The 17,967-nt window shown below is 34.7% G+C and overlaps 1 protein-coding gene across 4 annotated transcripts in view; it reads left to right on the forward strand.

The window, feature by feature from the left end:
- Nucleotides 1-17,967, forward strand: part of LOC113233254 (nuclear receptor coactivator 7) — a 101,769-nt gene that overhangs the window by 18,314 nt on the left and 65,488 nt on the right. Inside the window, exons 1-2 of one of the 4 annotated variants that reach the window (XM_026468304.1) lie at nucleotides 10,071-10,132; nucleotides 11,151-11,225. The exons of 2 other annotated variants lie outside the window; for them this stretch is intronic. In XM_026468304.1, the coding sequence (XP_026324089.1) occupies nucleotides 10,083-10,132; nucleotides 11,151-11,225 (125 nt within the window). In that variant the 5' untranslated portion in view covers nucleotides 10,071-10,082. Of the gene's footprint in view, nucleotides 1-10,065; nucleotides 10,133-11,150; nucleotides 11,226-17,967 lie in introns of those variants that run through there. One more of the 4 variants, XM_026468306.1, reaches the window with a different exon arrangement.

Raw genomic sequence — 17,967 nt, forward strand, 5'->3', positions numbered from 1 at the left:
TTGGTTTATTTCTATATTAACACACGTCGCAGCTGCAGTATTACTGAAGTATAGACTTCGAGAGGAAAGTTTGATTCATTTGTCATTTGTCAATTGTAGATTTATGGCACACGGTATTTTAGAAGGACGGCGACTATGATTAAACTGTGCCGTATATTTTTAGCTTGATAAGATTTTGCATTTTATTGACGCTTGTGCATTTGCGTGTGCATGAGCGCTGTTTTTTACGCGGTTTCAGATCGACCCCATTGTAACATTTATTGGTTTTCATTGTTAAAATCTCTTCAAATTTGCATTTTATATACAAACGCGTACATAGTTTGAAACATAGAAAGCGGCGATTTAATTTGTATTAATGGAAATAAATAACTGGCAGAATGCGTATCTGAGTCGCACCTCAGCTCACGGACACTACTTATAAGCCGGCAGAGATATAATACAACACTAAGCGATATTAATTATCATTTTAACCTCGGCTTCAGTAAAGTTCATTTTCGTTTCTCGCTCGCTCTGCATATATATATAAGATATAATTTCTACCCCTTTCTGGGTTATTATTACGATCTTAAGAACAAAATGTAATTGTTAATTTTAGAACTCGAGTCATAGCGAAATGTTTTGGTTACCATGCTTGTTAATTTAGTAACATCAGGGTGTTTATTATTATTATGCGAATTTACGACGACACATTGTTTCTGCGCATTTGAATGTAGGATTCGTAACGAGCAGCAATAACTAGATTTTCTCATCCAACGCTACGTCGCCACCTCGCGCTCCTCCGCCGGGGCGGAGCAGTACTCGCACCAACAAATTGAATTTGTCGCTAAACCACCGCCGGCACTGACGCCCAATTCCGTCATCCCTTCGTTTTGATTTATTCAGTCCGCGCTATGTTTATTTTGTACTGACAGGACTTCTGCTTCCCACTGGGATCTTCCAAATCGATGGGTGTCTATTCTCTTGGCTTGCCCGATTGATCTCGGAAGAGTGACATGCATGATCAATTCTCAACATAGTTGCTGATTACAATGAAAGTGCTATCATTTTCCTGGAAGAATACTATAATCTTAAGGACAAAATAAAACAATATTATTTTATGTGTTAAGGGCTTTATTTAAAATCCCAGAGACTGGCATGGACAAAGAATCAATCAAATTAATTTCGTCGCGGTCCCGTCATTTCCTGTTACAGCTTTTTAATTAAAACTCCGTACGAAGACGGATCCGGTTTTATTGGTATTTAAAAAAAAATTGTTAATGAATATTTGAAATAAAAAGACAAAGGGAACTAATCGTAAATTCATGTATTATCTACAACGCAATTCCGTTTATTGAAATCAATACTCCTTTTTGAATTGAACCCTTCTGTCTGTCTTCGTTCTATGCCTTAATTTTAAAAATTATAGACATAAACATAGCACATAACATTCTGACGCTGGAAGCACATGACAAAGTTGGAAGTAGACAGTTGATATGTTTGTTTCTCAAGTAAGAACGGCCTCATAAAACTTTTCCGTCATCGAGGCATCGTTTGTCATACGATATTGGTTATTATTTTCTTTCGGTTTACGAGAGGAGGAGCGTTGGGTAGTAAAGTTTTATTGCTCTTTAACTGGATCCGCGTTAAAGCTCCATTTCGGGTGTGACACGTCGTCGTTGTCACCGCCTGTCGGCTGTCGATTGTGTTGGGTAAGTCATGACCCAACAATCGACAGCCGAGTCACGCGTGAACCCATTATTAAATACTTTCTATAAGGAAGGAATTTTGACGCGTCAACAGCTGAAAGGATTGGCATGGAAATTGCTGTTGCCAACTGGGCGTTATGTGACACATCGTATCTCAGAACTGATTCAGTGCTGCCATTGATGCGTTCCAACGTTTGCTACCACGTGCTCGAATGTCTGCCAACACTATGTTGCTTTTATAACAAACTGTGTTTTGTTTGTTTTGGTTTTAGATAGTACGAGTGGCCTCTATCTACAATCTTACAACTCGATTAAACCTATAGAACATTTTGATTAGGTACCTACATACATGCCTTTAAATTTCTTTCATTTAAAAAAGTTTTAGAACGTCAAGATGTTTTACTACCATGATATTCAATTATTTTTTATGAAATTACTCCACTAGTTTGTTATAATTATTAATACAGAGATCGAATACTATAAAACTCCTTCGATCCGGCTGGGTTCGAGCCAGTACCTTACCTTCATACCGTGACTGACGCTCTCCCAACTGATTCATCTTTCATTTACTTGCTTATTTCAAAGATTCTTATTTCCAAACTAACGTGTAGTTTGGAATAAAGTTAATAAATCCGTTAAAAATAAGAAATTGTTGGTATGTGCGGATAAACAACTTAAGCACTGCGATATTTCGCAGGCAATTTTAATAGCTAAAGACATATTATACACATAGAAACAGTTGGACACTGCGGCGGGCTACAACCGTAGAGTACCCATTTTGTAGAGAATGATAATGCTCTGGCCACACAAACTGAAACTCGCGTCGGCCGCGTGTCGGCCTCGCGTTTCAGTGTGGCAGGGTTTATATAAACTCGTACATTACAAAAATTCCCGCGCCCGGAATGCTTCCACGGCCGCTTCTGTGTGGCCTGAGCATAAATGCATGGAGTAGCGTCGGATGCGGGCGGACCCCGTTCTCGTCCAAATCCAATTTACTGTAGACTACTGCAGTTATGTCGTTCCTACAGTTTACTGACTAGAAGATACGAGGAACACGAGCACAAGCCACTAAAGGCTAAATTGAAACATAGTCTTGTTGTTCCACTGCCTGATTTTGTAATGGCTATATTGAAATTGTTTTCCACACTTGTTGATCAAGTTGTTTTCGCTCTTTTCTGGTTAAAATTATTTATTATTCAATAATCTACTTGGTTTTTTATAGTATTTTCAACAGGAGTGTTCCAGGCCGCTCAACGTGCTTCTTAGACATTATCCTAGTTTGATGTTCGTTCAAGTATACAGTAGATATACCGGGTTATTTTTAAAACACTAAATTTTTCGCTGGACTATATTATTGATGTCATAAACAACACCTTTTTTCCATGACTTTTTACAAAACATAATAAATATACCAAAAATGAACTTTCAAGTTTTTGTTGTACTATCTGAGACATTAAATCTTAAATCTTTTAAATTTCGTAGAATAAGTTCCAACGTGCAAAGATATTGTAATACAGTATTACTAACATTGTGGTGCAAGCGTCCTCCGCGACTGCGTCCTCGTACTACTGCACAGAGTTATTACCGTCTAGAACGATCTATTTAAATCTATTTTGTGTGAAAGTAAAATCTGATGAATTATTAAAAGTCATGGAATAAAAGTTGTTGTTTATGATGTTAGTAGTACAGTCCTGAGAGGTTGTTAGTATTTTAAAAATATCAAAAAATCATGTGTAGATATTGATACATATTTAAATCGATTAACTAATTTTACTTAAATAGATTAATTTCTATTTAGTCGGATGTTTTTTTGCCTGTTTAAATTATTTTTTTAAACTAATATTTCGGTCTAACGGGCAAAACTTGTTGATTTATCCATGTTGCAACAAAGCTACGACTTGGGCCGCCTCAGCTTCAATAGTACGGTCAAGAGCACATCAAGCTAGACACTTTGTACTTTGTATCGTCCTTGTCGTAAGCGGCATAGAGTTGGATTTAAGTCTTAAGTGTAAAACTTGACGTGCCCTTGACGCTGTACCCATAATTTCCAGACAAAATTAGTCTAAACTACAGCGATAGTCAATAGACTTATCTAATGACAAGTGCACAATTTAAAACTTCGTCTCGCAATGGGAACAGGGTTAAACTGAATGCTGACGTAAACAATCAAATCGGCACCGAGTAGTATTAGCCAGTAGTCAAGTGCGTTAGGAATTGTGGTACAGCGTCAAGAGCACGTCAAGCTTGACACTTAAGACTTAAATCCAACTCTATGCCGCCTACTATAAGAACGGTCCAAAGTACAAAGTGTCAAGCTTGACGTGCTCTTGACTGTACTTAAATGTCAAATATATTATCGAATATAAACAAAGTGCAGTTCGAAAATACCTTTACTTAAGGTTGAATTTATAAAAATATATAGTGCAAAACAGGATGAGCCGATTTTTGTGATGATCAGTGTATTACAAACGTTTATAAGGCAGTACAACATTTTGATTGAAAACAGCTATAAAAGATTAGTGTGAAATAAGCAATTTCGAAATAATTTTCTAGCAACCTAAAAATACAGACGACGTATAAATTGACCATAGACCGAAATATTAGTTAAAAAATTATTTAAAGAGACAAAAAATGGCGACTAAATAGAAATTAACCGATTTAGATAAATATGTTAATTAACCGATTTAAATAAAATTAGTTATCGAGTTCTTAGGTTTTCGCGATTGTAACACATTGGAAATGAAACTATTTTTTCAGATCTGCGTTAATATTAGACGTAACTGGTTGATGACTTTACCATCTCAGCCACCCGTGACCAAGACCATGGCCCTGTAAAGGGCCCAAAACTTTGGATTGTTCGAAAAACAAATATACGCGATTTAGATCCGAAAACATAGTTTCATTTCCTATAAAATTACTTAATCGATTTAAATATGTGACAATATAACGTTTAAATCTAAAAATTCAATATTTTTCTTAGGGTCACAGTGATTTAAAATCTATGCAAAATGTTCTACTGCTTTGAAAAATTATTTTAAAGTTGTGCCCTTTAATTTTGAAATTAATTTAATTCATAAATAAATTCTATTCTTGAGGCCGTGTAATTTTGAAACTTGTGACATAACGGGACACTGGCAAACCACATGCTCAATATTAGTTTCTAAGAGTTTGCTTAAGTAATAATCAAATCAGGATCAAACTCTATTTTGTATGGAGCACGCTCGCAGTGCTAGAATTAGAAAATTAGATTTTTGGGTACCGGCCGCTAGGTATGATTTTTTCCATGTCACTCAGTCACGAAGGACCCATGATTGATTAATTCTATGAATATGCGAGAGTTAAATAGGTCAATTGAGGACAAAGGAGACCGGGGTGTCAATGTGTAACGTCTGTTAGTGAATAATTAAGATACATATGAATATGTAAAAAGTACGTACACGTGTTATCAAGGCGCCACTGTAGAGTATAGTTAGACACTCATTTAATGGCGAAGTTTACAAATATTTGCCTTGTATACTACCCTATCTTGACTATGTACATGGGGCTCTTATCGTCTCCCGGCAGGCGAGGCCTTCTTAACTAAATCTCGCTTGTTTACCGCGCCCCTTTATGAGCTAATTTAATTAAAAAGCTTATGCTCTTCTTGGTTTAAGTTAATAAATAAGCCTTATATTTAGTTTTCAGTAGTCTACATCCATACAGCTTACGCAGCGTTAAGCCGAAACCTTACAACGATTGTAATTTTGATGTCGATGCTTTGTGGTTACAGGAGCTTGTCGTAGTGTTTATAGTTACAGATTATAATATTTTTCGTAAAATCTCTATAGTTTTTAATAATACATATGTTGTATGTATGTTGTGTGTAAATATGGCTGGTATTATCATAAGAATTAATTCATATATTTATTAATTAATAGCATTTAATGATTGTATGTAAATATTTTTTTAAATTATACAACAAACAAAACATACAAATACATCTCCTTCGATTGTGCGTATCTTTGAATGACTTTTATATTCGCAACACGTAATGGGAGGGAATAAATAAATAGAAAAAACTATAGCTAGGTCAAAGCAATGGTACGTTCGAAGAGAAAACAGCAAAAAAAAAACAGTGTTATTGGATGCACAGCCTTTGATACCATTTCGTGAAATTATTTGCTGGAAAATGTGAACCACTGCTGAAATGCGAGAAATCGCAATTTAATATGCGGTATATTTGTTTTCTTGCATGCTGCGCTATAAATTCATATTCATATTGTGTGTTCTCTTTAAGTAACACTTATTTTGATTCTAAGCTACCCTTGTCATTGGTGCCTTTTTACGACAGACAATACTGGTAAATCGATCCCACCGAGTGCCTGTACCTAAGCCTTATCGAATCATGTGCAATTTAATATACTTTACTATCACTTGCTTTGTGGAAAACATGGTAATGAAACCTTTAAGTATGAAAAAATTTCAATTAACTTTTCAAAGACGTGTGTAGTTCCTAACCCCCACTGAACCCGGATATGGTCTTTTCTCAAAAGAGACCGGTGTCTAGTTGCAGGACGTATATGGGTTGACAAGGACGATAAAGTCCTTTGTGAATGCCACTATTAGACATGTCCAGTGTTAAGTTTCAGATCGACCTAGTTCCAGCTAATTCATTCATGTTTTTGCCACTAGAGCTTGCAATGCCGTCCCGTTGTGCATGCCGCGTCCTTGGCCGATATAAAATGTTTAGGCAACACCGAGAACGAAGAGGCCCACCCTCAGGGAGACAACCCAACCTCCCCCATTGTTCCTTTGTACTTAGTATCTGTTATATATGTTCATGGTGTAACCATGCTACCTCGGGCAGGACCCTTACATAACGTGTGTACTGAGTTTGTATATTTTACCGTCTCTGACCACTTCACTGGGTACCCACGAGTAGCTACTTCTTGGGGCCATGTGCGTTTTATGATTCGCACTCCATTACAGAAAATGGAGCTTGTGCTCTCTAAAAGTGGAAATATAACTTTACTTTGGTTGCGTTTGACGTCACGAGTATTTAATGCGGTGATTTAGCGCTCTGATGCCTGAAGTTGAAGGATATTAATCACATGCTTATTACTCTCAACCTTTCAAAGTGAAAATTTGCAATAACACCTGTTTCTGAAACAGTGTAAGCTTGTGCTGGCAAGACATTGTAATCAAATGGATAATTGTAACAGAGGAGTGATCAATTACTAAACATTCTACTATTACAGCGTGTAATGCGTTTAGGGTCTATATATCATCGAAGTGACAATACACGTGTAACATCGATTACCACCCCCGGTCGGATATGTGCCATACGGTCTTGTGGCCAGAAGTCCAAAAAATATCGAATATGGGCTTCAAACGTTGATGATTTATTTGACTTAGCATCATTAGTGGAACGTGTATTTCAAATAGAGATTTATACATACATTCGTGGAAGCTTCCATTATGCGAATGAATGGCGGCAAGGGCGAATTAACTTAAAGGATGTCATAGATCAGTTTGTCATTTACGACTGTGCACCTACTTGAGTATTGCATAAGACAATACTGTATGTAGAATGGCAATGGTGAAACTCAATAGTGTTCAGACTCACTACATCGTCCAAGAAAACAGCCTCATAACGCTGTCAGAACATCTTACAATTTTTACGGCATCACAGGCGTCAATGTATGATCTAATGAAAATTTAACAATAGGTCTGAATACAATATGTTTGCGTGAAAAGAGATCCAGTGCGATCGTGTCTGAGATACACGAGGTCTTGTCATGGTGGCATCACGAGTCGGTCTTATAAGCGTTGCGGCGTTTTGTCACCGAGTTAGCGGCATCGAATCGATTTCACGCCTACACTCGTACAGGTGTATCTGTTTACCCTACTCCTATTTACATATCAATATATAATAACGCATGCTCAACCTTATCCCTCTACATTCTGTTATCTGTTTATTACGGATTTTACGTGGAAACTCTTCTGTTACAATTTTACTGCGAGGAAAATGTTTTGCTCATGTATGTTTACAGAATCCAAGTCTTATTATATCTTATGAAGCTGATTTACGATCAATCAAAGTCTTTTTAACACGCCTATCAGTTTCTTCATTTCATATGCCTTTTTTTTAGAAATTATGATATGTATGTATGTCGCACATGAGAAATGTACGCAGAAGTCTATCTGATACATATCTTTGGTTGTATAATCTATCTTATCCCAACGTCATTTATACATCTTGAATGTTATCACTTGTCTTTCAAACAAATTTTCATTTATATATGCTTTGCGAAATAAACAACTACCTCAGGAATTGCAGATGACTAAACTGATTTATCTATTCGAGACCTTGATATCATCCCATATCTTTATTTTGATGGTAAATTTTATTCTCAGAATTTGTCATGTACAGATAAATTTTCATACACTTGACATTATCTAAGTACACAATCTAATGTTCAAATGACCCGCATTTGGTTTCGAGATGAATTTTTTTGTAACTAATAGTGTTGTTTAAATGGTTGATTTCGCTTTGCCTTTAAGATCTACGGTTGTGTCGTCGTGGCTTGTTTATGTAATTACCTCTTTAAAGCGCCAGAAAGTGCAACTATGTCTATATTTGCATGTGTAATATAGATAATTCGCTTCGAGGATTTGTATACAAACAGCTTTAAATATCGGACACTGTTTTCTAACATCTGACGGAAATGCTGCGCAATTAGTAATAGTTGATAAGAGTCGAGCCCTCTTGCCGTTTGTTCGCCGCGTCACCTGCCCCCTTACTTGAAAAGATTAGATAAGCTATACTGAAATGCTGAACTACGTATGACTGACAGTATAAATATTCTCTTTAAAAACAATATTAATATGTACAAATATTGTGAAATGTTAATGTTATGTATAATTTTTTTTAAACTCTTATCAGAATTTTTATAAAGTTTTTATTTTTGTCTTCAAATTGAGCTCGAGCATTACAAGTCGTTCTTGAACATTCCATTCAATTGATGCAGAGTATTGCGATTGAATGATTGTTCGCGGCGCCATTCGGACACCTCTTAAGATGACGTTACGCAGGCGCATCCGTCTTGTGATGCATCACGTTGTTATCCATTTGTACTACTACCCACCAGGCAATGCCAGTTTTGGCTTACAAACGTAAATTGGCCTCTATTCATAATCATGCTTAGTTCTAACTTGTAGTAACTTGGAGAAAATGGCAAATATTTTATGTTGCAATTACGATCCGTAAAGTGCTTGACCCGGCAGTAACATCGTTTCTTTGATACCTCAAACAAAGCATGATCAAAAATAAGCATTTAATTAGACAGAAAGCACATTGCCAACTACCTTATGTTTTTCTTATTCACTAGAGGTATTGAAAAGAACAGGGTTTGATACATGATGCGAGAAAGGCGAATGAGAAATTTGTGACTGGTGGTGGTTATAGAATATACTGTATTTTAATATACTTTTAACCAAAATATTTCTCAATGCCAACGCAATTACATTGGATTTTCTTATCTTAATGCGTTTATTGTAGCTTCTATCTGATAAAAGGATGTTTTTTCATCGTTAATCAATTTCAGCAGTCGATTTCGATGCTTCGTTGATATTATTTCATTTTGAGGTTATTAAATACCCATCGAATGTGTAACACTTGGACCTGTATCAACTAATATCTGACTATGGTTTTCACTTTTCTATTCGGGTACGTACTTAACTTGTTTTTATTGTAATAATTTGATTTCATACAAGCTGAATAGTTTCACACTAGTTATACATTGTGCGCTCAAATCTAGAAAATACCATTATAGTCCAGTAACCAGTCTAGGATAATATGGTTTTTATGACTTGTTCGTCATTATTGAACACAAAAGACTAAAACAAAAATAAAAACATGATTAACTGCCGTGCCAGTTGTTAATTTGCATGTGGTAAGGTTTTTGTTATAGTTCGTTTGTTCGTATTGAAAACGTTAATTTATCGTACTAATTAAAAATTTCCTTTGTTGAAAACACGAGATTGGCCGAGAGCGAACAGTTTTGTTTCGGAAATAAGTTATTCAAATTTAGTTTTAATTGTAGCACCTTAGCTTCCATAATATGTCTGATTTCCGTTCTGTGTATTTATACACCGTGTGATGTAATTAATATTTTTTTTCAAAAGCTCAAAATTTACGAAGCTGATTTATTTTTCGCAATTCTAGAGACCTATCTTCAGTAAAAGTTGTGCGCGTTAATAAGGCAATCACCTCCTTGGAGAGCGTTAACGCAATTCAGTTAACACCCTGTGTATTATGTTTTTAAGTACCTAATTTATTCAACGGAGATTCACAACTATTGCAGGTAGATCGTAAATTCAAGAAACGCTATTTCTCCAAGGTTTTCGAGTATTAAAATGCAAATTGACAAGGACGCCGACGACGACATTTGGAGTGCCAAGATCGAGTGAGTAACTCGGTCCATGCGATTTTACCGTTTTCCTTATTGTATTCTATCACTCGCTTAGTGATGCCATGTAGAGTTTCACCTTTCATCGATCGTATAGTAGAGATGCCCTTAACTTTCGCGTCGTATTCCATGGCAAATATATGGAATGTTCTTGACGTCCTGTGTCTATGGTTGCCAGTCAAAGTCAGGCGAAGCGAAAGCGGGCGACTGACAACCTTTCTATAACCCTGTAAGCAGTGATAATGACACTGTAGTGTACGTTAGTGATTCCACTTTAGAGTTACAGCAACACATTTCTCGGTAGCAGTGTTTGCCAGTACTGTAGTGACAGTGTAAAGTGCGTTGATTTAAACGTGTCAAGATAAGGGCCAGTGTTTGTACAGACCACGCCGCCATTATTGTTCGGTTAGACACGGCCAGCTTTTATTTAACCTCGTTACGAAAAAACACCCCGGTTTACGTTTTCAATATAATAAAAACAAATTGTAGTCACGTCAACACTTGTATTATGTTCTGTTATTAGAGCATGTTGCTGAAAATAGTGTTGTATCCTATCACTTTTTAATGCAATGGAACAAAAGATTCGGGAGATTTGTGCTTCAGACATTATTAGTGAATTTTCTCTGTTACACCTTGGCTCTATGCCATCCATAAGTCAATTCGATATAGCTATTTGAATTGGTTTCTAGTCGTGACTTAGACAAAAGACGTTTCTTTAGTCACGTATACAAAATTGTGTACAATGACGTGTTAATAACTAGGATAATAAATACCGAGCCATGGTTAAGGCAAAGTGTTGCCCCGATTTGGGTTTCTTATCCATATCAGCACACACTATCTGACAAAGTTGTCAGTTTAGGTGATCATCACTCACTTTTTAACTGTTTACCTCATTCCATTCTGATAACCCCCTGTCTTATGAGCCATCAGTTTATTCAGGTCGATGTCGTTGTTTTAAGCAGGTGGTTCATCTTTGTCTGGTGGAGAATGAAACCAAAGTTTATTCAATTTTCAGCTATGTAGCTCTGTCGGCGCCACCCACGCCGCAGCCGACGCCACCGGCGTGGTTTCAGCGCTTCTCTGTTTTAGCGTACGTTAATACTATGAATATTCATATTATCATCAAGCTTGTAATCAACTAGGTAAGCGACAAATGTTGTTCACCAAAACGAATAAAAGACGCCAGTTATATTGTCGCTGTCCCCATAAATCTTCGTCTATCCGTGCAGTATTTTTACATCAGAATTTGATTTACCATGCATACTAATGTACGCGAATCCCGGTGCGTTTTTCGGTAGGAAATATAACAGAATATTTGTGGTTTAGACGTTTTGACACATTGATGGATTTTCCTCGCTAAGGAGAATTTTTATTATAGCACGGGCATTGCTTTTATACCGGAGATTGAAAATTTATTTCAATTACTACGAAAGGTTGTAAGGTGGAAATGGGATGAAATTATGAGGAAATTTCTAGAAGTATTGTGTTTAAATAGAAATAGGTTCATATAGAGATGTTAGCATGCTGTGTGCAGATGTCCAGCAGCCGTACTTTGTTTATCAAACACGATCCGTTCGTCCTATATGATACATTTGCGTGGCGACTGCGCACTCTTCACTCGGGTGTTGAACATTCTCACTAGTGTCTATCAGTACGAAGCATTATCTAGAATTAATGTGCGCTACGTTCATAATGTTGTGAATTGCAGTCATAACATTGAGATTGAAAAGGAACTGATTTACATCGAGGTATATACAGTATTTTACAATATATCTGCAATCTCTTACACGAGATACGTGTAGTAGAAGTACTTATATAGGTATGTTTGATGCGCCGTCTTTGAACTTATCAAACACATTTAGCAATGTATACATACGCCTATTAATCGCTTACTACTTGTTTAAACTGGCCTTCTCTGTCAGGCACGTCTGAATCTTGAGGAGATTATTAAAAGTGAGAATTTTTGAAAATGCAAAACTGTATTTTTCCTTCGTAAACCAATGAAAGTTTCCCGAGTTTTAATTAAAATATTCCATTCTCCAAAAGCTGGGCGTTCATTCCTTTAGGGCCTAAAAGTGATGGACCTTTTTGGGTCTTAGCCAATACCACACCCCGGACACTCTATACAACGGTCGAAAATTATTTACTTACTACTACATACAGCAAAGCGCTATCTGCAAACGCGTAAATGTGTGCGTGAAGTGGCAGGGTTACCCATCATTTGTTCATACTATTTATTACGTTACGTAGTCAGAGCGGTAATCTGTTATCTACAATTCTATTATAGAATCCTAATAATTACACATGTTCATTACGTATTTATATAGATATAATATTATATTTTTCATTTATTAACTAACTGGAATAATATTGAAGATTTATTTTATAAATATATTAAAAGCACTTAAAATGTTATATTTTGGACAGGTACTTTTAAAGAAGGTAACTAAAGTATTTGAAATTGCGTGTACAAGTTTATCATTACCTAGTTAATAATTAGGTATATTCACTATGTAATATTTTATCGGCAATACAAATTGAAAATTCGAGAACCCTTCTCTGGCTCACGAAGTTAAGGTGTCTTATTATATTGATATAATAAATCTGTATTATATATTACTCTGCACTAAACAAAACAATAACTGAAATAGTCTCAGACATAAGTTTTTTTACTTACTTCGTTTCATCTTTCAAAAAACGAAAAAAACCTCTCTTTTATCCCGTTTAGATGATTATAAAATACACAGAACAATTCACGGCCTTTATATATACTAATGTAAAATCATGTAATATATTAACGTACAAATTTCGTAATGAGAAAATGAAAACTATATTCAAATATCAAAGCCGTCTTAGAGCGAAAACGGCTCGCCGACAGCCTTGTTCTCGTTCAGTCAATGTGACCGTTAATGTGCGGGGCGTGGTGCGGTATCTAAAGCTAGGGAGGGGCGGAGAGTGTCCGTTCTCTTTACTTATTTGTTCTCTGCCAGTACCATCCCGAGTTTTATGAGGTAACGCTGGCGACGGAATCGTATAATAATTAGTGAATTTACCGTTCTTTATTATTTACATTTGTTTCAACTAATTCCATTTGTCATCAGTATCGTCATTGGTGACGTTTCTCTCATTCTATTTTAAGATATACAACTAGCTGTACCGTTGCAATGTTGCGTTGCAATGTAACTGAAAACACAGTATAAATAAAATGTATGGTAACTCCATACAAACGTAGTAGCGCGGCTTGTACAGCGCACGCTCACCGCGCGTCATTAACAGACGCACACATAACGCACCCTTATTCAAACAAAGAAATAACTAAAAATTCGGGTTTTTTGAGATTTTATCATAAACTGTAATAACTAAACAAGGAGAATAGTCTCACTCTAACAGCCATTGCAATACGACCAAAATGAGCGAGATACAACATGGTCCGTCTCTTTCTGACTAACGCGCTCGGACAAGTTGATACTGGTAAAGTGAGACAATCAGTGATGCGCAAGCTTTCTTTGCAATCGGATCGCGGTCGATAGCAATTATAGTGAAGTAAAACCAAATAGTTCGCTGTATTACTTACAGGTAACTATCATATTTTGTATTGTTTAATCTAAAAATGCATTCATTCAGACTTATTTCCCTTTTTTAGAAAAAAATATGTAATTTTTAACTAACATTTTAGAGTTAATTCAGTCTAACGCAAAACATTTTGTGATTTTTTCATTCATATTCCAATATAGTGCATTGTTCCTTTAAAAGTTCTATGTCGTACGAAACTTGAGTAAGACTTGTTTCACTTTTTTACTGTAATTTCATAATAAATGTTATCGGTCTTGGAGTTGATTCTATATGTTATTAATTTCTTGCAAATTTATTTTTCATTTATTTTAATTATCTCACTATTTTACTAAAATCATTCTCAAGTTACTGTACATTATTAAAAACTAAAAAAGAAAATTATACTTAGTAATGGCAATTTTGATCCCCTTTAGTATGGCGACATCATCTAGAGCGCGGCAAATATTAGATTTAGTTGTGCAAAACACAATATTACCCGATGGCAGTTCAAAAATGAATGAGAATCGGTGCGACAATAGCAAATTTGATTGTAAAGTAAGTCATTATTAATTTTGTGCATTGATATTTTGTATTGATTATTTCATATTATTCGTGTACCTAATTACTCTCACAATGGGGTTCAATTAGTAATTTGTTTTAGGAATCGATCGCAGTTGAGAGGAACACGTTACTATCACCTGATGGCATTTCAGAGAGGGATGAAAATGTTAACCCTAACAGCGAAATTAACTGCGAAGTAAGTCTTTTATATTATAATTAAGAAAGACTTTTTGGACATAATTTCATTTGATTTTATGTGCCATAATAACTTTTTATGTTTATTACAGAAGCAGATGACGAACAAACAGAGTTTTAATAATATAAATAGCCTGGTAGCTTATAGTGACGAAAGTGACATTAGTATGACGTGCTCCGAGAACGACGATACTACAATAAACCTTAATATTATAAAAACTAATGACAACGTTGAGGTAGTGCCTCTATCTTGTAAGACCTCATCCTCATCCAGCTCATCATCCAACTCAAATTCATCTAGCTCATCATCAAATTCGGACTCGGAGTATGAAATTAATTCGACTACTGCAATACCTAGCAACAAAGTTTATGGCAATGTCAATGTCACTGATGATGAAATTACTGAAAATACCCTTCGAGATGGGCAGACCGATAAATGTTTGCAGGTATTGTAAAAATTGATATTTTCTATAATTAATTTTTTACTTATAAGTAAAATTGGTAAAGATTTACGTTTGTTTTTCATTTTAGGTATATCGCCCTTGTAGAAAGCAAGGAACTCAAGACAATAAAATTATAATATCTCCTTTGTATACAGACGAAAGTGATGTTGACCTAAGTGACACTGATCCAACTTTCGTTTACACTGGGTCTACAAGAAAAAAGAACTATTTATTTAATTCGTCTAATAGCTCATCTGGATCCAGCTATGCTGAAACTTCTCCTCCTAAAATGGGGCGCAAACGGATTAAAAATCCTACAAAATGGAAACAGAATGTAACCAAACGTTTGCGTAATAAAGGTAAAACTTATGTGTCACACTCGCAAAAGAAAATAGCAGCCCGGTGCCTCAAAGAACCTTGCAATGATAAATGTAGACTTAAATGCGTTGAAAAAATTAATTTAGATGAAAGATACAACTTGTTTCGTAATTTCTGGGATTTAGGAGACTTAATGAAGCAAAGAGCATACATACATTCGTGTATGATTGACATTGAACCTAAATATAAATATACAAACGCTGCACAACCTAGAAGTAATAATAAAGCATATTATTTTGTCGTAAAAGATGTTAATATTAGAGTTTGTAAAACATTTTTTAAGTCAACTTTAGATATAACTGACCGCATGATATTCACAATTCAGCAAAAAGTCAAAGAAAATGGCATAATGTTAGATGATTTCAGAGGTAAACATCAAAACCATAGAAAAACAGATCCTGCATTACGAACTGCCATCAAAAACCACATTAATTCTATACCCAGGGTAGAATCCCACTATTTAAGGGCTTCCACTTCAAGACAATACATAGACGGTAGCAAAACTATTAAAGATTTATATCGTGATTTTGAATTACAACAACAGCAGAACAATAAACAAGCCGGAACATACATGACATACTATAAAATATTTATAACAGAATTTAATCTTGGTTTCTTTGCACCAAAAAAAGATCAGTGCGATTTATGTACCTCTTACTTTAATTCAAACGCTGAAGGAAAAGCCCATTTGGAAGAAAATTATAAAACACATATCGAAGAGAAGAGTTGTTGCAGAGTTGAGAAGCTTAACGATCGGAAAAAAATTGACAAAAATTTCAGAGTTGCTGTGTATGACTTAGAGGCTGTGCTGCAATGTCCAAAGGGCGACACTTCAGCATTTTATTATAAATCGAAGTTAAATTGTTATAATTTAACTGTTACAGAATTAGCAAATAAAGATACAAAGTTGGGCTACGAAAACGTGCATTGCTATTTTTGGTCAGAATGTGACGCAAAACGCGGTGCTAATGAAATCGGCTCTTGTGTATGGGAGTATTTGAAAGCTTTAAGTGAGCAGGATGATGATGAAAAAGAAATAATTTTTTACTCAGACAACTGTGCAGGTCAGAATAAGAATAAATTTATAACTTGTTTATATTTGTTTGCCGTCCAAAATTTAAATATTAAGAGTATTACGCATAAGTTTTTAATCAGGGGCCATACCCAAAATGAGGCAGACGGAGTGCATAGTCTGATTGAGAAGGAAGTTAAAAAAAACTTAAAATCAGGGCCGATATTCACGCCGGATCAATATATCGCATTAATTAAAAATTCTAAGAAATCCAAACCTGCTGTGAATGTACACGAGTTAAATTATGAGGCATTTTATGACCTGAAAGCTTTACAAGAAGACTGGGGATATAATTTTTCTATTAATACGGATGGACAAAATGTAAACTGGAATAACATAAAAATTTTAAAAATGGAAAAAGTTAATTCCACCGTTTTTTTTTACAAAACATCATATAAGGACGAAAGTTACAAAGAAGTAGATACGCGAAATAAGAGAAAGAAAATGAAAGATATATCAGAAGTGACACTTAAACCAGCTTATACAGCAAAACAAGAATTAAGTGACAATAAAAAGAAAGATTTAAGAGAGCTTCTCTCGAAATCGTTGATTCCCTCTTATTACGCTGGTTTTTATAATTCTATAATTTGAAAATTTGTTTTTTTGTGAACATTTTTTTATTATTTTAGTAAAGAAAGAACACAACGATGTCGTTGGTGTTTGAGAATTATTTTGTGCCATAATTAATAATAAGAACGTGTTTACACTATTGTTACGTTTATGTAAGATTGTGATAAACACAAGGAAAGTGTTTTTTTTTTGCAATTTTGTTGATTTTATTAAACTACTTGTATTACAATTTAGCTGATTCAGCGAATTTTGTACCACCTAAATATTTTAAGATTGTGATAAACAAAAAGTAATTAAGTTATTACATAGTTTGTTAATCTTTTTGTTGATTTTATTGACCTTTTGTTATTGTATGGGTACTTACCTAAACATACTTAGCCATACATTTTGGTGATTTTTGTGACTGATAATAAAGAAAGAGACTGATTATAGCGTACTTTATTTTTTTATTAAATCACCATAATTATTTGTAATATTATTATAATAATGCATTATTTTGAAATTGTTATCTGGCAATTCGAAAATATTTAGCTAAAAACTGTAACAAAACTAAAAAAGTCTAGAAAATTTAAATTATTTTAAAATAAAACTGCACTATTTTAATTTACAGCATACCATTTCGAATGAACCAAATAAATAGTTTCATCATAAAGTGAAATAAGTCTGAACATTTTTAAATTAATTAAATAATAAATATCTTTTTACATGAATAGAGGTATTGTTGGTAAAAAATAAATACTAGGTTTATCAAAGTATCCATTTCTATTTTCAGAACTGATTTATAGCATATAGTTTTTTTTAAATTAAATATTGAAGTACACCGTAAGAAGTCTTCAAACTTCATTTGCGTTTTCCCAAAAAATATAAATTTTGAGTTATTTCTTTATTTGAATAAGGGTGCGATAAGACCGTGTGTGTTATGTATAATCTCGCGGTACACTCGCGTTTGCATAATGACATTTTCTTTATTGCACATAAAATTACAATTAAAATAATAGGGGTTAAAGTATGAAGTTGCCGATTTGTACTGAAAATCTAAATTGTTTATTTTTTAAATTTTT

The sequence above is a fragment of the Hyposmocoma kahamanoa genome, unplaced genomic scaffold (assembly GCF_003589595.1).
Source record: "Hyposmocoma kahamanoa isolate Upper Pololo Valley unplaced genomic scaffold, ASM358959v1 78, whole genome shotgun sequence".
NCBI lineage: Eukaryota > Metazoa > Arthropoda > Insecta > Lepidoptera > Cosmopterigidae > Hyposmocoma > Hyposmocoma kahamanoa.